At 42.4% G+C, this 21,573-nt stretch overlaps 1 protein-coding gene across 2 annotated transcripts in view; it reads right to left on the bottom strand.

Moving 5' to 3' along the window:
* Positions 1 to 21,573, bottom strand: part of PTPRB (protein tyrosine phosphatase receptor type B) — a 117,842-nt gene that overhangs the window by 17,971 nt on the left and 78,298 nt on the right. For both annotated transcript variants that reach the window (XM_059080210.2, XM_059080212.2), the window contains 10 exons: positions 18,062 to 18,340; positions 17,148 to 17,297; positions 14,719 to 14,962; positions 7,730 to 7,836; positions 4,497 to 4,596; positions 3,545 to 3,628; positions 3,427 to 3,444; positions 3,223 to 3,304; positions 1,330 to 1,420; positions 493 to 569 (listed from right to left, as the gene is read on the bottom strand). In XM_059080210.2, coding sequence (XP_058936193.1) covers positions 493 to 569; positions 1,330 to 1,420; positions 3,223 to 3,304; positions 3,427 to 3,444; positions 3,545 to 3,628; positions 4,497 to 4,596; positions 7,730 to 7,836; positions 14,719 to 14,962; positions 17,148 to 17,297; positions 18,062 to 18,340 — 1,232 coding nt within the window. The remainder of the gene's footprint in view (positions 1 to 492; positions 570 to 1,329; positions 1,421 to 3,222; positions 3,305 to 3,426; positions 3,445 to 3,544; positions 3,629 to 4,496; positions 4,597 to 7,729; positions 7,837 to 14,718; positions 14,963 to 17,147; positions 17,298 to 18,061; positions 18,341 to 21,573) is intronic.

A 21,573-nucleotide genomic window follows, 5' to 3' on the forward strand; every position in this document is an offset into this window, starting at 1 on the left:
GCCCAGCCGCTCCACCGCATGTGGGATCTTCCCGGACCGGGGCACGAACCCGTGTCCCCTGCATCGCCAGGCGGACTCTCAACCACTGCACCACCAGGGAAGCCCGTGTCTGTGGTTTTCAAAAATCCAAATAACTTTGAATCAGCTTCCCTAGCTAGGCAGCCTTAGCCGTGGAGGTCTAGCTTCCTCAGGCAGCTCTAATCTTGACGAAGGGCTGCAGAGAGAAAATGACCTTTGAAAATGCCTCCTGGGCTCATTATAATCATATGTGACTATAGCCATTTTGAAAACTGGGCCTTAGCAGTGATTGAATAGGACAGCCTGTGTTTTACAGCAATCAGACATGATCTTTTTTTTTTTTTTTTTCCTCTAAAACTGACATGTTTCCAGACCTAAGAACAGTGGGAGCGTGCTGGAGGAGAGTCGTCTCCAGCATAGCCACCCGTCAAAGATTCATCCCAGTTACTATGGCCCCGTGGCTGGTTCACTTACAGGGATGTAGCTGGCATTAATATAGTCAGAGCACGGGTCATCATCCACATTGGACAGCTTCACTCGAGAGGCATCATCTGCAAGGAAATTTATTGACAGAGATTTGTCAGTGAGTCGCGGTGATTCTCCTACTGTTTACAGAATGCTTGGTATTTGATGTGCCTTAGCTCTGACCCCCATGACAGCCCCCAGGGGAGGTATTCTCATCTCCATTTTGCAGATGAGGCTTAGATAGGATCACGAACTTGCCTCTGGTTGCACAGGTGGCCCAGAAACACACAAGCAGACGAGCCAAATGCTCTCTGAAGCCCCCTCTGTGCTTTCCTTTGTAATACCATATCATTTGCCCGATGGAGTGGCCAGCTCCCTTTCACTGCTAGAATGAATACAATCCAGAAAAACTACCTTCTATTGCTTCACCTAATTGGGTAAGGATAACATATAAATGTATATACATATATAAACAAATATATATATATATATATATATATATATATATATATATATATATAATTGCTAACTAGAGACTTTGAGTAAATCCAGCTTGGCCCTTATTGTTAACCCTGTTACTGCTCTTAGGCCTCTAAGGAGAAGCATTAGGACCACATGGTGAAATGTCAACAGTATAAGAGGCCTCTCAGAGCCAGAATCTCAGCTAGTTGTTATCTCCCTGGAGGGAGGTGCAATAACATACAAGTCGTTTCTTTTTAAAGACTTTTCAGAGCCTCTGATCTCCCATATCCAGCTATACCATATTGCTTTGCCCCATTTTACTCGTGGAAAAGAGAAAAAATGGCTAGAGGAAGACAGTATTACAAATTTCAACACAAAACTTACAGGGTAATATATTGTTGTATCGATTTTTCCCTCTATTCTCTGGCAAGAGTGCAATGTCACATGATTGGTTTCGACCCACGTCTTTTAGGTCCTGTTAGGTCAAAAATAAGTTTGCAGGTGAGGAATGTGAGATAGAAAAGGGCAAATCAGACAGTCCCTGAGATATATAATAATATAACCATATGTTACACTAACTGCATTTGTGGGATGTCTCCTATTCGACCCCTGTGCATCAGCTCTGATCCCCACGAGAGCCCCACAGGAGGAAGTCTCATCTCCATTTTACAGATGAGGCTCAGACAGGATAATTCACTTGCCCCAGGTCACACAGGTGGCAAAGCTGGGAACTGAATCCAAAGCCTGGGCACTTTTCACCAAACCACATTGTCTCCCAGACAAGCAAAAGGCCAGCTTAAATAACTGACAGCAATCTGTATAAGACAAACACATGAAAGGATGCTCAACATCACTAATCATTAGAGAAATGCAAATCAAAACCACAATGAGGGGCTTCCCTGGTGGCGCAGTGGTTGACAGTCCGCCTGCCGATGCAGGGGATACGGGTTCGTGCCCTGGTCCGGGAAGATCCCACATGCTGCGGAGCGGCTGGGCCCATGAGCCATGGCCTCTGGGCCTGCGCGTTTGGAGCCTGTGCTCCGCAGCGGGAGAGGCCACAGCAGTGAGAGGCCCGCGTACAGCACACACACACAAAAAAAACCACAATGAGGTTTTACTTCACATCAGTCAGAATGGCCATCATCAAAAAATCTACAAACGATAAATGCTGGAGAGGGTGTGGAGAAAAGGGAACCCTTCTGCACTGTTGGTGGGAATGTAAATTGATACAGCCACTATGGAGAACAGTATGGAGGTTCCTTAAAAACCTACAAATAGAACTACCATATGACCCAGCAATCCCACTACTGGGCAGATACCCTGAGAAAACCATACTTCAAAAAGAGTCATGTACCACAATGTTCATTGCAGCTCTATTTACAATAGCCAGGACATGGAAGCATCCTAAGTGTCCATCGACAGATAAATGAATAAAGAAGACGTGGCACATATATACAATGGAATAGTACTCGGCCATAAAACGAAATGAAATTGAGTTATTTGTAGTGAGGTGGATGGACCTAGAGTCTGTCATACAGAGTGAAGTAAGTCAGAAAGAGAAAAACAAATACCGTATGCTAACACATATATATGGAATCTAAAAAAAAAAATGGTTCTGATGAACCTAGGGGCAGGACAGGAATAAAGACACAGATGTACAGAATGGAGTTGAGGACACGGGGAGGGGGAAGGGTAAGCTGGGACGAAATGAGAGAGTAGCATTGACATATATACACTACCAAACGTAAAATAGACAGCTAGTGGGAAGCAGCCGCATAGCACAGGGAGATCAGCTCGGTGCTTTGTGACCACCTAGAGGCGTGGGATAGGGAGGGTGGGAGGGAGACTCAGGATGGAGGGGATATGGGGATATATGTGTACGTATAGCTGATTCACTTTGTTGTAAAGCAGAAACTAACACACCATTGTAAAGCAATTATACTCCAATAAAGATGTTAAAAAAAAAAAACTGACAGCATTGTCAGATTTGTCTTCTGGTTTTTGGCTACAGGTCATAATCACTTCCCACACTCTCAATAAAGCTTTCTATAAACACACACACAGCGCTTTGTACTATTCTGGAGATCAAAATGGCCTCCGAGACTAGGTGGTATTTTGTGCAAGGAATGGATTCAGGCACAAAAGAAAGCTCAGCTGAGACCCTAAGTGCCATCCTAACTCCTGAGCCCAATCAGCCTTTGATTCCACAGTGAAAGCTTGGAGGGAAATTCTGCTAAGGACCAGGGGTGCTAAAGCATCATTGCTTCTGAGTGGTACCTCGTATTCCTTGGATAGAAGGTAGTTGGAGTCGGCCTGCAGCTTCATGAAGTGTCCTTCAAACTGATTTACTTTTATTGGGCTATAGTTAAAAATATAATAGAAAGAAAAGAAAATTACTGAAGAACAGGGAAAATGCCATACCCAGCCCCAGTTACATTTCAAAAGCAGATAATACAGTAACTAATGAGTTCTCTATCTTACCAAGAAGTCTTCCGGTTCCTGTGAAGAAAAGCCAAAAAGAGAAAGATCTCATTAGCAAATCTCATGTCATACAGTCAACTCATCTTTCAATAAATGAAGTGAAGGAAAACGTGCTCACCCTTTTTGGCCCAGGTTCAAGTGGACAGACAGTGGTCGATCCCTACGAATGCTCAAGCGGGCAGAGGGCCTTTCTCGACCATGGCTGAAACACAAGGGAGAGGACTTATATTCTGATTATGAAATAATTTAAACAAATTTCTCCATTTATGGTAAGGCTGTGCATGTTTGTACAAATATGGATTTTTCAGTACATGTATATTTTACACTCAGCCAACATCCCTTTGAGGGAGGGAAAAGTGAGGAAGAACATAAAGAAGAAATAGATTTTTCCCACTCAGAAACCATCCTGCAATAGCTGGAAGATTTGTCTTCTGGTTTTTGGCTACAGGTCATAATCACTTCCCACACTCTCAATAAAGCTTTCTATAAACACACACACACACACACACACATACACACACACACACACACACACACAGAGTCAACCTTAGAGGCAAGACACGACTGCAAGAGAGAGGACATGCCAAAGAAAAGAAATTCCCTAAGAGAAGAGGGCATGGCATTGGGGCCACATGCTGTTTAGTTCTTTTTGGTCCCTTCTTAAGTTAGCATGGCAGATATGAGCCACAAAATGGAGATGTCAACCATACTTTTCAGCATATTTCAGAAAAGTATTCGGGCACACAATTTGCAGACATCTCTGTCTTCGTGAGGTAACTGAACCACACACACGATTTTTTTTTCCTGTGCCAGAGGAGCTATTTCACATCCAAATGAGGCTACAGATGGCCCCTCAGTCACTTGGTGAGGGCAAGACTCAGCAGTGGTATGTAGAGAGGCTGAAAAAAGTCATGGTTTTAGGGTTTGATTCTTGTTTTTCTGAAGAAACAAAGGTGATTTAACGTGGAGAAATTAAATGATTTTCCCTCTTTACTTTTCAGGCTAAAGAGCATTTTCAGTTGCACCTTTAAAATTGTGGACCCAATTGCCAAAGGGATCTTTGTACTCACCTGGCTTTCTGTCTGCAGATTAATAAGGCAACAACAGCTACCAGCATGCCAATTAAGAACAGACCAGCACTCACACCTTCAATAACTCCAAACAAGGGCTCTACAATAATCCAGAGGGCAACAACAAACCGAGGTGGGAAAATTAGTGTTAAAGGACCAGTAAGATAGCTATTGGAACCCTATCTCCCTAGGAATGTTATTACAAAAGGATTCAAACGATGCCCACATTAAGACATTTACTATCTAAAGGATAAGCAATATGCAGCTGAACAGATGAAACACTGGCTAGTACCATGTAACAGCAGGTTGGTCATTATACTTTTGAAGTCAATGGTGTTCAGCTTATAAAGGGATTTGGGACTTCATCTATACTTGTATGTAAAGCTTTGGGCCACTTGAGATAAAGGCCAGCAGTTTGCCACCAAGGTAAATATGCTATTTCACTTGTACGAAACGTGTTTTACAGCAACCGGGACATTGGCAAATCCAGTGAATTGCTCTGAATTATTTTAATGAAATTCCATTTTTATTATCTGGTTCGATACTGCCACTGGGAGTTTATGAACAGGTAGCCCATTTAAAAAACAGTTTATTGAAAATATAATTCACATGCCATACTATTCACCAATTTAAACAATTCAATCAATTATTTTACATTCAATTTTATAACATTTTCATCACCCCCCTAAAAGAATTCTCAATGCCCCTTACCAGTCTTTCTTCATTCCCTCTCCCTAGACCCTGGCAACCACTAATCTACTTTGTCTTCATAGATTTGCCTGTTCTGGACAATAAATTGAGTAATAAATATGTGCTTTGTTTGTGATTGGCTTCTTTCACTTAGCATGTATTCAAGGTTCATCCATGTTGTGGCATGTATCAGTATTTCATTCCTTTTTATGCTGAATAATATTCCACTGTGTGGATATATCACATTTTGTTTATCCATTCAGCCATTTATGGACATTTGGGTTATTTGTATTTTTTTGGTTATTATGAATAAAGCTGCTATGAATCTCCTTATACAAGTTTTTATTTTCATTTCTCTTGAGTATACACTTAGGAGTGGAATTGCTGGGTTAGAGGATAACTCTAGGTTTAATATTTTGAGAAATTGCAAAACTGTTTTCCAAAGAAGTTACACCATTTTATTGATACATTCTACAAGCAATGTGTAAGGGTTCAGATTTCTCCATATCCTTACTAACACTTGTTATTGTCTTTTTGATGATAGCTATTCTAGTGGGTGCGAAGTAGTATTTTATTGTGGTTATGATTTGCATTTCCCTAATGTCTAATGATGTTGAGCATCTTTCCATGTGCTTATCGGACATTTCTGTATTGTCTTTGGCGAAATGTCTATTCACATCCTTTACCCATTTTTAAATTGTGCTATTTGTCTTTTTATTATTGAGTTGTAAGTGTTCTGTATATTCTGGATACTTGACCTTTATCAGATATATGATTTGCAAATAGTTTCTCCCATTCTGTGGATTGTCTTTTCACTTTCTTTATGGTGTCCTTTGAAGCACAAGAGTTTTAAATTTTAATTAAAAAGTCCCATTTAGAATACTGGGGCTTCCCTGGTGGCGCAGTGGTTGAAAGTCCGCCTGCCGATGCAGGGGACGCGGGTTCGTGCCCCGGTCCGGGAAGATCCCACATGCCGTGGAGCGGCTGGGCCCGTGAGCCGTGGCCGCTGAGCCTGTGCGTCCGGAGCCTGTGCTCCGCAATGAGAGAGGCCACAACAGTGAGAGGCCCGCGTACCGCAAAAAAAAAAAAAAAAAAAAAAAAAGTCCCATTTATCTAGTCTGTTGTTGTTGTTGCTTGTGCTTTTGGTATCATAGCTAAGAAACCATTTCCTAACTCAAGGTCACAAAGATTTACTCCTATTTTTTCTTTTAAAAGTTTGATCATTTTAGCTCTTACATTTAGGTCTGTGGAGTAGTCCATTTTTGAAGTTACATTTTAAGCCCTTGGATTTCTTTATTCAATGTGCTTTTCAAGACTTACCAAATCAACACGGACATCTTTCTTTTACTGTGGTTAATATTCTTTTTCGGATATATGTTTACTATCTTCCTTTATTGGACTACATACAATTTTTGTTGTATAAAAATAATTTAAATAGGGAAGAATTCTGTTTACAAATCCCTTACTCTACATTAATTATAAGCAAACAAATCTAAATCCTCCTGTGTTCTGATCCCTTTTTGGTTTGAAAAGTGGGAGATTATCCCTATATTTGGCATAAATAGATGGGAGTGTTTGTGAGGCTGAGTCATCTTTTGTCATACAGCATGAGAGACTGTTTTAGCTATAAAGAAGAACTTCCTGAGACCAAGCATTGTGGAAGGCTGGGTACAGGGAAAGGCTGGGCAGATAATGGTATCAAAGAACAATGTGCTTAAAAATAAAGCTATTCTCAGCATGTTGGAAATATTCTGAATCCAAGCAGTGCAGAGGTTAAGAGGTCAGGCAGAAAGTGCCAGAATTGCAGCTCTGCTATCTTGGGCAAGTTACATAAACTCTTGGTATCTCAAATCCTCACCTTTAAAATGGGGATGATAATAGGATCTACCTCTAAAGGTTGTCGTGAGGATCAGGTATATTCTAAGCACAATGCTTAAAACTGCTGCTCCACAGGATGAAAAGTAAAATTAGCTGCTATTATTACTCAGGATTTCCCTCTAACATAAATTTATGTAAAGCCAAGTTAACATTTTTTATCATGTAAAAGCCATGTATAATAAACAAAAGGAAAAAAGTCACCTGTAATCCCACTACTTTGAGATATTCATCATGAATACTTTGGTGTTTTTTCCTTCTAGTCTTTTTTTTCTATGCATTTCTATGTATATATTTCATATACACATTCCCACTAACGACTTGAAAGCCTTTTGTACCTACTTCTGTTTTGGCCTGTGCAAGCTCGTGATTTGAATGTTTTTCATCCACTGTTTTTTTTAAAAATTCATTTTTAATAGGAAAAAAATCTGGTATTTCTTTCTACCTTCTTTACATGATTAATCCCCTTTCAGTCCATTCTGCTACAGAAGTTGTGAAATTCCTCTAATCCACATCAATCCATGATCATATAAAGATTAAAATCCAAGCAAAAATAAATATTTCCCTTACCACCATCAGCCAAGTCCCCAGATCTCCCCACTAGAGGCTCTTGTAGGTGACATGGTGTTTGGCAGACTATGTAAAGTCGATGGAAAGGTTAGCCTTACCTGACTCAGTGGTGATGGGCAAAGAGAAAAATGTGTCTGAATAGAGTGGCTTTGTGAATTCCTTCAGGTCCTCATCAAATAGCTGGGTAAAAGCCCGAATGCTGATTCTGTAAAGAAAACCGATTTATTTAAGTACAAATTAGTGACTCACCACAGTAGGGTCAAGGAGAAACAGGGTGACCACCTCGTCAATATGTATGTAGGGTAGGGTATGAATTATGAAATCAGATAGCCCTGGGTTCGTGCATTCATGCATTCATTCATTTATTCATCAAATATCTGTTGAGCCCCTACTGTGTGCCAGTACCTGTCCAGGAGCTGGATATACTGCAAAGAATAAGTCCCTATCATCTCGAGGTTTACATTCTTGAATGTAAAACTAAGCTTAGTAGGCTGAAGTCATAGGGCGATATGGTAACCAAAAATCACTTTCTAACATCTAGAGTATCAGCTGCCTCATAGGTAGTGAGCTTCCAGTCATTGAGGGTGTTGAAGCAGAGACTGGAGAACCAGCTCTCAGGTAATTTGTAGGACAGCAGCCCTGCACTAAGTTATAGATTGGCTTGGGAGACCTCTTCAGTCCATTCTATCCTTAAGATTCCCAGACTATAGGTTTACTGAGAGTATGAGGATCGGTTTATATGGGAAAACTTTTTCTAGGGTTAATTTAAATCATAGGAAAAGTAATGGAAGACTTTTTTTTTTTTGCAGTACGCGGGCCTCTCACAGTTGTGGCCTCTCTCATTGCGGAGCACAGGCTCCGGACGCACAGGCTCAGTGGCCACGGCTCATGGGCCCAGCCGCTCCACGGCATGTGGGATCTTCCCAGACCGGGGCACGAACCCGTGTCCCCTGCATTGGCAGGCGGACTCGCAACCACTGCGCCACCAGGGAAGCCCTGGTAGAAATTTTAAAAATTTATAAAAGAGCCGAAGCTAATTAATAGGAGTCAGTGCTCTTAATAAGTTCAAAATACCTTTTAATTTCATGAGTAGAAATTGTAAAGCAAAGTACGTAGAACTGTAATATTTATTTAGAATTAGAGTCTGTCATTTCTCTTTCTATATAACATTTAGTATAAATTTTTTTTTCGGAGCACAGGCTCCGGACGCGCAGGCTCAGCGGCCACGGCTCAAGGGCCTGGCTGCTCCGTGGCATGTGGGATCTTCCCGGACCGGGGCACGAACCCGTGTCCCCTGCATCGGCAGGCGGACTCTCAACCACTGCGCCAGCAAGGAAGCCCGTTTCTGTTTTCCTTAAAAAAAAAAAAAATCTAGATTTGCTCAACCCAAAAGTATCTGGGCACATCCTGTAATAATGTTGAAGTAGTACCAACATTAGTACCAGCCAGGACAAATTGTTCTGAACTTTTGCCCTCTCCTTCTCACTCATGCCCAGGTCCAGGTATAATCTCCTCAACATCTTGAAGCTGATACTGATCAACCACATCTATAATTTCCATCTCTAAAAGAAACCTTCCAAGTCAAAAGTTGTACTTCCAGGAATAACAGACTGTTGATGGAGGTATTGTGCAATGTCCCCAAAGGGTAACAAGCAGTCAACACACATTAAGTGCGAGGGGAGGAGTTGGTGTGTGTTGCTAATGTATTATACCTTTGGACATTGAAAGGAGTCTCTCCCATGAAAAGAGTTTCTTTTACAACCCTCAGAATGGGAGAAAATATTTGCAAACGAAGGAATTGTCAAAGGATTAATCTCCAAAATATACAAGCAGCTCATGCAGCTCAATATCAAAAAAACAAACAACCTAATCCAAAAATGGGCAGAAGACCTAAATAGACATTTCTCCAGAGAAGATATACAGATTGCCATCAAACACATGAAAGGATGCTCGACATTACTAATCATGAGAGAAATGCAAATCAAAACTACAATGAGGACTTCCCTGGTGGCACAGTGGTTAAGAATCTGCCTGTCAATACAGGGGACACGGGTTAGAGCCCTGGCCTGGGGGGATCCCACATGCCACGGAGCAACTAATCCCGTGTGCCACAGCTGCTGAGCCTGCGCTCTAGAGCCCACAACCCACAACTACTGAAGCCCATGCACTTGGAGCCCATGCTCCACAACAAGAGAAGCCACTGCAATGAGAAGCCCACACACCGCAACGAAGAGTAGCCCCCCTGCTTGCTGCAACTAGAGAAAGCCCGCACGCAGCAATGAAGACCCAACGAAGCCACAAAAATTAAAATAAATTAAATAAATTAAAAAAAAAAAAAAGAAACTACAATGAGGTATCTCCTCACACCAGTCAGAATGCCCATCATCAAAAAACCTACAAACAGTAAATGCTGGAGAGGGTGTGGAAAAAAGGGAACCCTCTTGCACTGTTGGTGGGAATGTAAGTTGATACAACCACTGTGGAGATTCCTTAAAAAACTAAAAATAGAACTACCATACAACCCAGAAATCCACTACTGGGCATATACCCTGAGAAAACCATAATTCAAAGAGTCATGTACCACAATGTTCATTCCAACACTATTTACAATAGCCAGGACATGGAATCAACCTAAGTGTCCATCAACAGATGAATGGATAAAGAAAATGTGGCACATATATACAGTGGAATATTACTCAGCCATAAAAAGAAACGAAATTGAGTTATTTGTAGTGAGGTGGATGGACCTAGAGACTGTCCTACAGAGTGAAGTAAGTCAGAAAGAGAAAAACAAATACCGTATGCTAACACATATATATGGAACCTAAAAAAAAAAAAAAAAAAAGGGTTCTGAAGAACCTAGGGGCAGGACAGGAATAAAGATGCAGACACAGAGAATGGACTTGAGGACACAGAGAGAGGGAAGGGTAAGCTGGGACAAAGTGAGAGAGTGGAATGGACATATATACACTACCAAATGTAAAACAGCTAGTGGGAAGCAGCCGCATAGCATAGGGAGATCAGCTCGGTGCTTTGTGACCACCTAGAGGGGTGTGATAGGGAGTGTGGGAGAGAGACGCAAGAGGGAGGAGATATGGGAATGTATGTATATGTATAGCTGATTCACTTTGTTATGCAGCAGAATCTAACACACCATTGTAAAGCAATTATACTCCAATAAAGATGTTAAAAAAGTTTCTTTTATTCGTATAGTGATTTGTAAGTGTGAAGAACTTTTATAAATATGATTCTATTTGACCATCTCCAATCTCTTCAATATAAGAAGGTTATGATATTATTTCAGAGATTTGGAACCTGAAGCTTGGGGAGATTCCATTTCTCACTCAAGATCATAGAGAAAGCTGGTAAAAGAAAACCAAACTCAGTACTTTCTGACTCATAGTCCAAGTCTCTTTCTCTTATTTTCTCTTGGCTTAATTTTGGTTTAACAGCGGTGACTTCTGTTGGAGGGGTGGCAAAAAGGCCCTGGGCTAGGAAGCACAGGGTTTGAGGTCTAGCTCTCACTGTCATTGATTAGCTGAATAGTTCCCAAGGTTCTTTATGCCTCAGTTTTCTCATCTGTGAAAATAAAAGCATTGGGTATAACAACGTTGACAGGTTCTGCTCTGGGATTCACAGGTGCAAACGCAAAGTACAAAATGGATCCAGATGAATAAGGGCCTTTAGGAACCCTGGAAGGAGATAATGACTTACTGTAGGCTTGGCTTAAAACTAGCAGGTCCACAGGAACTCTGCCCTTAAACCCTTCCAGTAATGGACACTGCAACCACATTTCCTAGCCCGGCAATTAGCACCTATTCAGAATCCTGTCCCATCCTATCTTCCTGCTTCTCTGTCTTTTCCACTACCCCTCTACATGACCCCCACTTTCAAATGGGAGTATTTGCTCTTCTCTAAACAATCTGTGTATTTCTGCCTCTGCACTGTGACTGTTCCCTGCACCTTGAATCTCCTCTTGCCTCTATCTCCATAGTTTCAAATTCTTCCCTACTTTTCAGCGCCCAGCCAAAATGATACCTCCTGCAAGAAGCCTTTTGAAACTTCATAGCATTTATTTACCTATACCCCTCTCATGTCCTTCAACATTTCTGCCCATATTTTACAGACATGTCTTCTGTATATGTATATAAGTTTATTTTAATGAACTGATATCTGATAGTAAGTTTTTCAACTTTAAATGTGTCCAGAAGCAGAATTCGATAGCACAAAGTTACAGATCATGTGGTTCAATTTCCTTCATTTGAGGAAAATGAGGTCAAGAGAAGCTGATACCTGATCATGGTCACATTGCTGTTCTATTTAGAATAGAAACAAAACCAGAGCAGCACTTCCCCAACCTCCAAACTGCTTCTCACCCATCATGATCCGCCCGTTCTCTTCCTATATGGAATAACGCTAATTATATACCCAGATAGTAGGAACCCAACAATGAATGGAAACACATTATACATTCATTGACATAATAAACTTGCATATCAGCTAAACCTAGCATTTCTCATTTCTTGTCAATCCTAATTTTTCTTTTTCCATGTTCCTTCCTGTCTACATATTCTCTCTGAAAAAAAAAGATGCCTGAGAGCATTGAGGGTCACCATGGTGATTATCATCGTGAGACAGGCAGAATTCTGCCTGCACAGAGCCTGGGTTCAGCAGCTACCACACGGGGGGGTCACTTAGCATGCGCTTCTCTGTGTTCGTATCAAGCATTATCTGCCTGGCATGCTGTTCACAGGAGTGAACGAAATGTGGAGGCATAGGGGAAAGCTGTGTCCTAGAAAACAAATTAGTACGGCAGGAGGTGATTAAGCTATAATAAGAATGTGTAACTCTTCATAGAGCATCTTGGCTCATTCTTATTTGTTCATAACCATTTAATGGCGTCTCTTTTGTGCCCAGTTGCCATATTGTTTTGTGACTGATGTCATGTCTGTCTCCGCTGTTGGACTGTGAGCTCTTGAAACCTAGTGAAGAGGGTAGGCTATTAAACAAAGGGCTGAAAACCACTGCTAACTGGAGGATTAGAGGGGTGTAGAGACTGGGTGCTGTGGAAATGTAGCTGAGAGCCCAACTGCCCAGCTGTGGGTTAACAGGGGTGGCACGGGCGAGTTGCAGATTGAGCTGGCTTTTAAAGTGTATGAAGCAATTCACCAGTCAGACGGGAGAGTGGAGGGCATCCCACATACAGTGGAAAGAATGTGCAAAGGCTCAGGGGTCTAAGAGAGCCACGTCAGATTTAAGGGAACTCAGAGGAATAGGGCAAAGCAAAAGGGCAGAGTGTACTTGGGGCAAATGGTGGGAGACAAAGCTGGCGGGGCATGCAGGAGGGAGGAGGCGGGGGCTTTGTGTGCCTTGCTCTGGAATCTTCACTTGCTCCTGGAAATGAAGGGGAACCACTGAAAGACGTTAATCTAGAAGGGACATGGCTAGGTTTGATCTGTCATCTACATGACTCCTCAGGACAGTCCTGTGATGTTTTGCAGATGAGGAAAGTGAGAATTAGAGAACTGAAATGCCATTTACAAGGTTACACAGCTGAAAAGTGGCAGTGCTGGAACTCAAATGCAGGGCCTCTTCCTAGGACCTTGGCTGCTGTTAGGGACAGGAAGGAGTGTGCTGGGAGACTAGGGGCCTGGTCCACACATGAACTCTCTCTAGCTTCTTGTTCTCTTTCTTAAACATAGTAATGAGTCATCTTCTCTCCTTCTCTTTCAAAAAGCAAACAAGAAAACAAACAAAAACAGCCTCAACTTTCCAACCCACAAAGAGAAAATAGCCCTTAGGGGACTTTTCCTCAAATTTCCTGGAGCCCAAGTGACCAAGGAGCTGAGGCATCTCTTGATTCTAATAGGAACTAAAGGATCCCAGCGTTCTGATCTCTTTCATATTTCTCCTTTGCTTTGTCTGAGATCTCATCTCCTTCAGGTAGGCTCATATGGCCTTTTCCTCAAGCAAATATCACCAATAAGTTTGTGTGTGTTTACTTCGGAAGTGCCAACCTTGGCTGTGTGGCAATAGCACTTTTGTGGTGAGTCCTGGGCAGAGGTAGCTATACAGAGTTCCTGCTCAAAGTGAGTCCACTGTTTTAGGGAAACTGTTGGCCTGCCTTTGTTGATGCAAGGGAGGGGCTAAGAATGACATGATGCCATGTCACTGTCTCCTTTTGGAGCTGGCAGAAAAGTTTCTGCTGAAATTCAGGGGTGATACTCAAAATATGCAAGAGTTAATAAGACCTGGACACTGACCAACCGGAATGGACACTGGCTCATAGAGAACCTGACTGACTGCCATACTGGCTGGATATCAGCTCTGCCAACACCCAACAGAGAAGGCACATCCTCTGCATAAGTATTAATCTTGGATGCCTGTGGCCTTATATCCAAGATGGCAGCCTAGGTTCTCTATCTCTTGGGGATCCTGGTTTGGGGCGCTGTGTATACTTATACCTGCTTTTGGGGAGCATAGTGTAGATGGAGGGCACAGACAATTCCTACAGATGGAAGGGCCTGTTGGCTGTAGTAGAGCTCCCTGGGGCCAAACCAAATAGCTGCTCCTTTTCATCTGCCATCTTACTGGGAGGAAAGGGTGCTTTCACTCATTCAGGGGCCTTTCCCTCCAAGGGTTCTATCTGGACCAAAGAGCACTTTCATCTTGTTACGCCTTAGAAGGTAAATTCCAGTCCGCACTAAAAGTGGAAGATAAAACCTCATATTTCTTGAGTCTCCCTGAACTCAATCTTTCTATTTGGACATTTTCACAATACTTAACATGGTAAGTAAACTGTCTGATTCATACTAGAGAAGTTTTAGGAGAAAGGACAATCTATTAAGAACCTTCAATTCTTCACATAATGAACTGGAGCTTTTGCACAACGCGAAGGCCTTCTTTACACATTACCTGTGAATGCAGGCAGGAACACAACTTTTATAAATTACCTAGTAGAATGTAGAGCACTCTTGTAACGCAGGTTATTAATCTACAGGAGCTCGTGTGCATCAGAGGTCCAGACAGCTGAGCGCCCAGTGATGGAGCACGTCCCTTCTAGCAAAATGACGGTAATACATCTAACCTGTAGGCCGTGCGCGGCTTCAGCGGTCCGTCACAAAATTTTTGCTGATTGGGATCACATTTTCCACCCAGGCTCTCCATCTCTGCACCAAGCTTAATGTTAAAACTCTTAGAGTTGCTGTCAGGACTTTCCGCACATTTGCTGGCAAAATAATCAGTCTGATACACCCGAATGGAGGCATTGTGCCTGTATTCCAGGTAGGAGGGCAGAGGGTGCTGTTGTTCTGGCTTCAGCTCATCACTGCCTGGAGGGAGAAAACCCACAGTGAAGTACTGACTTTCTTGTGACTTCAGTGATTTCTAACTAGGTTTCTGAGGTTACCTCCTCACCCACTATCTCTAGTCATCCCTGGAGCGCAGAATCTGTGATCTCAAAGGATGCTATGAAATTCTCCCAATGAAATTAATTTAATTCACTTTTTCTAAAATAAGTAACAATTAAAAATAAAAATGCATATACAAAATTTTATATATGCGTATTCATCTACACCGACACACGAACACACACACACACACACACACACACACACATACACTATCATTTTTCTAGGAAATAAAATATGTGTGAATGAGAGGGTGGCTCTTGCATCAAATGATAACGTGTCCCATAACTCCAGAAAGTTGGACACTCCCCATTGTGACAGTCAAGCCACTCAAAAAGGTCTCTACCTTGCCAATAACCATTGTAGCTGAGCGAATAAGGAGATCCCTATGACCTAGGAAATGGGGAAAAGATAAGAGGAATCAGGTCTGAGGCCACAGCAGTCGCCTCATAGGCACGCTCCTCGTGCGTGCGTGCCGTGCCCAGGCTGATAAATGCTCCGTGTCCTGCTCTGTTATCTTGAGTACAGCTTAATCCTGGCTTGAATTTGATCCCTCATGCAGAACACTTCCCAGAACTCTTCCCCTGTCCACCCAGCCTGCTGTGTGTTTTGGCACTGCAAACTCGTTTTGATGTTGGCTGGAGGAAAGCATAATTAGGAAGAAAAATATTATAGAGATTGGATACCATTTACAGTGAACTTTAAGGAGTGGTTCTGTGGGGCTTCTTTGTATCCTGGACTCAATGAATGGATCTTGGAAATATTATCCTGTTGGCAGTAGTTAAAAGGAAGGTTGCCTTTAGGAAGAGTATAGATGCTATAAATGACACTGATGTGAGATGGCTTGTTATCTTAGATCACCAGGGGGAGCATAGCCCATCTCCATGGACATCAATAATTGAAACCCACCTGGCTGCAGCGCACGAGGCTGAATTCTGGGGTATTACTTTTTTTCAGCTACTGCCTTATATTCAGGTAGGAAAACACTGTCTTCAGTGCAGCCTACTTAAATTTAAAGTCTCTCCACAGTTCACCTATTTATCTCCAATTAGGATGTGTGAGGAAACTTGGAATGCAACATTGACCCTTGAAATTATTGAATTAATTATGCATAACCAGCTCTAGTACAATTAAATAAAATGTAAAAATACACAGTGAGAATGAAATACTGTTTAGCTCCAACATTTGTCATGGCAGGTTTAAAGCTTCACATTGCCCACAAATGGGTTAAAATAGTCTGGGATGTTTAAGAAACTCCACTGCAGCACCTTAAACAATTTTGAAAAATATAAGACATGTAGAATATATTAATGTCATTCCAGACACAAACATCTCTTTTGGAGAAATAACACACAAGACCTCAGTGGCAAATACACAAATGGACATGTGTGCCCCCAGATACAGCACTCCTGCAGATGATTTGATAAATGCTGATGTAATAAGCTCTAAAGATCATACTTGGTGGTTGTATGGAATGTTATTATAAGAATTACCTACTATTTGCCTGATCCATAAGAATTGGGTAACACTGAATAATTTAGTGGACTAGATAATGAAACATATTATTGAAAATTCAGTAGAGACGGGAGGAATGCTCTTCATGAACATTTTTTTCCCTCTTTTAAGCTTTTGAATATTTTTGTGAATTGGTGGGTGGTTTGGGAGTGTATGATTGGTGCAGGTATTGAGACAGGAAGGGGGGAAGGCAGATGAAGCATATAGCTGCTTAATGGCAGAACAAGGGAGCTGAACGGGACTGAATAAGTAGCAAAGAAGACTGAATGAGTCAATACATGCAATGCACTTCCAACAGTGCCTGGCGCATAGTACGGGCTCAAGAAATGATGGTTATTGTTATTACTGATGTAGTTGCTATTAATATTACTCACCCATTTAATAATTAAACCCAGCAGATAACAGGCTTTATTGCTGAAAGAACCTTTGAGCAGTTTTTTGTTACATCTCCCTGCATCCAGCAGAGAGGAAGTGAAATGACATAAAAATTAAGTTTTCTTCTTTTAAAAACTTGTCACAAAAGGAGCTCCCACAGTGACTTTTGGGAAAGTAATCCTGTGTCTTGCAGCAGAGTTAATTCGTGATCACTTACCGTCAGCCTCTCTCACCACCACTGTGAAGTATTTCACAGCTCCATTGGTGTCGCTGAACCAGCTGCAGTTGAAAGTAAAGTTGATGGAAGATTTGCTAATTAGCACATCCTTTTTATTCACCCGAATATGTGGAGGTGGAGGAGGAGGGCCTGGAAGAAGGGTGGGGAGGGAACCAAGAAGGGTCACAACTATGCTTTTACATATAAAATATCAGTGAAATGAAGATCTCTACTCACCTACATCAGACTCTGTGTGTGTGTGTGTGTGTGTGTGTGTGTGTGTGTGTGTGTGTGTAATGCTTGGAATCAAGAAAACCTCCTCCTCTCCTGAGGGGAAGCAGGCAGAGGAAGTGATTTGCCAGTAGCACATTAAACATAATGAAAGAGGCAGCTCCTCAGCAGGATTTCCTGAAGTTGTAGCATCAAACTGCTTAAAAGCTCCATTATGGCTCTAACTGTCAGGCAAAGAGATGTATTTATTTTTTTTTTTTTTTTTTTTTTTTTTTTGCAGTATGCGGGCCTCTCACTGTCGTGGCCTCTCCCGTTGCGGAGCACAGGCTCCGCGGCCATGGCTCACGGGCTCAGTTGCTCCGCGGCATGTGGGATCTTCCCGGACCAGGGCACGAACCCGTGTCTCCTGCATCGGCAGGCGGATTCTCAACCACTGCGCCACCAGGGAAGCCCCAAAGAGATGTATTTAAATACTAACTCATTCAGGTTCTTTAAGATCATTTGACTTGTTTGCTGCCAGGATGCATTACACAGAGAAATGTTTCTACTTCTCAGAGGCTTTTAGGTCCTCTTCAAGTGACAACAAGACACACTAATGTGGGTGAGCCGTATGCACGTGAACAGGGGCGGTGGATACCATGGAGAAAGGCACACGCCCTGTGTACGCCCCCAGGGACACTTACGGTCTATCATGGTGATGGTGCTGTCTTCGACCACCTCACTGCTCATGCCCGCTGACTGCACCTTGATGGACACCAGGTATCTCTTATGGGGCACTAACATCATGATGTTAAGCAGAGATTTTTCTTTCTCCAACTTTCTGGAGAACTCAACTTCTTGAGTGTCCATTTTCCGGCACTCGATGCTGTACCCATCAAAGTCAGAATCGGGAGGGATCCAAGAACAGGCGATGGCGGTGGAGTTCTGAGGACGGCAATGCAGATTCTGTATCTTGTCTGGCTCTAAAGGGGACAGGAAGAGACACTTTTCACAACTCTGTGAGACATCCTTTTAGCTCCTTTGGCTCCAACTAGCTCAGAGAGCTAAATAAATAATTCTCAATCTTCGTGTGAATTGCCTTTCATAGAGCTCCAAGGGGATTTCTGCCTATGAGACTCTGCTTTGAGAAACACTCAACATTAAAATCCTGTCCCTTTAGAAAAATCACCAGGTGCCATTGTGACTGGAAACACACATGTACCCGTGGGCACTGAAAGCAAGTGGCAGAAGTCAGACAGAAGGTGGCGCAGAGTAGCCGAGAGGTGCAGCTTGATCGGCCTGAATTCAAGTTCTATTTGCCAGCGACGCACTCGTGGGCAAGTGACTTAACATATCTGTGCCCTATCTGTAAAGTGGGGAAATTAAGAATACCTACTTCATATGGTTACCGTAATGACTCAACGAGCTGAAACACGCACAGGCACCCGGCACAGTGGCTGGCGTGCTAACTGCTCAATAAATGTTAGTTCTTAAAATGAGGAAAGTAAGAAATGGCATTGCTGACGTTTTTACCTTCTGGATCTGGCTTCTGTCCGTCTTCCATTTTTTGCCTGCCCCTCTCCCTGCTCACACGACATGCTCCGGGGACTGAACTGCTGTGATTACCCACATATGCTGGACTCTTCCATCCCCCTGTTTCATCCCCCTGTGCCTATGGTCATTCACTTTCTTCTGCCTGACAGAGTGCCTGACTCAGTAGGGACTTGAATGGCAGCTGATTGCTACTTGGCCCTCCCAGCGCAGCACCTGTTGCTCTGATTCGGAGCATGACCCACCTTCCCCTGACACATGCTTTGTTACAGGAGTCCTTGTCCTCCACAAATACTCAGCATCTGTGTGCTACTGAGTGAATGCCTGTTTCATATCAAGGTCTATAAATGTAAGCTAAGTCACAGCAGGTTAGATGAGGATGATTTAGGAAAAAAAAATCAAGCCGAGGATTTTTCAGGATAGAGGAAGAATTGGCCTTTGAGGCAGACAATAATTGTGTCTTTTCAAACATTAACTGCTTGTTAATCTTTTGAGCTCCCTTCAAACCAAGTCACAGCTGAGACCCAGAGACACCTCCTCTTTCAGCTTTGGAGAAACTCTTTGAAAACATCCTGCCTAATCCATAATTCTGAAAATTTACACAAAGTATAATATGGAAATTTGCTTTGATCTCTTCCCTCAGTTCCTTCTCTCTCCTCCTTTTCACCTCTAAATCCTGCCTGTTTTCCAAGACTCAGGTTACATCTCCATTCACTAAGAAACGAGTACCTACTATGTGCGATGTGCCCTTCTGGAGACTGTGAACAGTACACAAGTGAATAAGACATTAGCTGTAACCTCTAGGAAGGGAGATGAGTCCAAACCAGTCATAATACAAGGTAGAAAAGAGAAGGTACCCGAAAAAATGGGGAAGAGGATGCTGTGTGAAGTGACAGACAGCTTTCTGCTTCTGGGGTTAGCAGTGGGCAGGAGTTGGCAAAGCCTTTCTGGCAGAGATGACACCTCGCCAAGATATTGGGAGAGGGGAATTTTAGGCAGAGAAACCCATGAACCCCGGGCACCAAGAGTGGGGCTGGCTGGAGTGGGAAGGTGGCTGGTGGAGCAATGCAAGCTGTTCAGCATGGCTGGAGTGTGTTTGTGAGAAATGGGGCACTGGAATGATTTTACATGAGAATTCTCAACTTCTGTTTTGTTTAATCCTCTGTTATCTTGTGTTTTCTGTTACCCACAGCCGAACCCAATCTGAACTAATGCAACCCTCAAAGTTCATTCCGCCATTCCCCGTAAAACTCAGCATCGAGTCTCTCTTGGTTCCGGTTGCTTTCCTCTTGGGCAGGCCCCATTTGGTAAATGCCTCTCTTAAATTCTAGCATCCAGGACCGAACACAATATTCCAGATGTGATCTGACCAGCCCAACCTCAACTGAGCTCTCAGATTCTAACACCTGTGATTCAATTACACAGCCCACAATATGCCACTGCAAACCCCCTCTTGATCTTGCTATAAACTAAAATTCTTAGTTCTTTTTCACATATTTCTCTTGACACACGCCTATCTGATCCCAAACTGCTCTTTGGGTACAATATCCAAAGAGTTATAATTTTTGTAGCATTAATGTTTGTTGAATTAACAAAACAGCTACTGGCTTAAATTTCTAATTTTCAACTTTGTATTTTATCAATAACCAATAACTATCTGATCTGATCTCAGAAACTACATTTACTGGGTATTATTGAAAAATAAATATTTGGATTGGGGTTCTTATACCAAAAACTTCTGTTTCTTTGAGGTCAGTGGTATTTATCTCAAAATGCCTTGGGGAAGAAACCGATATGTACTTTATTGTTGAAGTATTTTCATCTTTAGAATTTATAGCAATATGCCCTAACCAGTCCCTCTGTTTCTAGTTTGCCCCTTTCAATCTGTTCTCTATTCCACCCCCATAGTGACTTTCTAAAATGCAAATTTGATTATATCTCAGCTGAAAATCCTTCAGTGGCTCCAATGGACTAAGGTTCAAAATCATCACCATGGCTCACAAGACATTTTATGACCTGATTCTCCTAATCCTCACCTTTTATCCCTGGCCAACTAAATTCCTTTCTATTCCTGTCTCCTGCCTGGTTTTGGAATCTTTTATTCTCTCTACCTGGAACATTCTTTACTTCTTTCTGCGTCTCCACCGGGTGAGTCTTACTCTTTCCTTGGGTTTTTTTTTTTAAACATCTTTATTGGAGTATAATTGCTTTACAATGGTGTGTTAGTTTCTGCTTTACAACAAAGTGAATCAGTTATACATATACATATGTCCCCATATGCCCTCCCTCTTGCGTCTCCCTCCCTCCCACCCTCCCTATCCCACCCCTCTAGGTGGTCACAAAGCACCCAGCTGATCTCCCTGTGCTACGCGGCTGCTTCCCACTAGCTATCCACCCTACGTTTGGTAGTGTATATTTGGATGTTTCTTCTTCTAGGAAGCTCCCTTTTATTGGGTCAGATGCCTTTACTCTGTGTTCCTCTAGTGCCAAATACTTCCTTCATCACACCCAAAATGTCTTTTTAATGATAGTACCTCCCACTCAACTGTAAGCTCCATGAAGGCAGAGATTATTTCTTGTTGTTAAAGTTGAATAAATGAACAAATCTATATAGAACTTCTGTCTGAATTCAAATCTAACCAATTTCAGGTAAAAATGTGGATTT

This window comes from Kogia breviceps, chromosome 12, assembly GCF_026419965.1.
Source record: "Kogia breviceps isolate mKogBre1 chromosome 12, mKogBre1 haplotype 1, whole genome shotgun sequence".
NCBI classification, from domain to species: Eukaryota; Metazoa; Chordata; class Mammalia; order Artiodactyla; family Physeteridae; genus Kogia; species Kogia breviceps.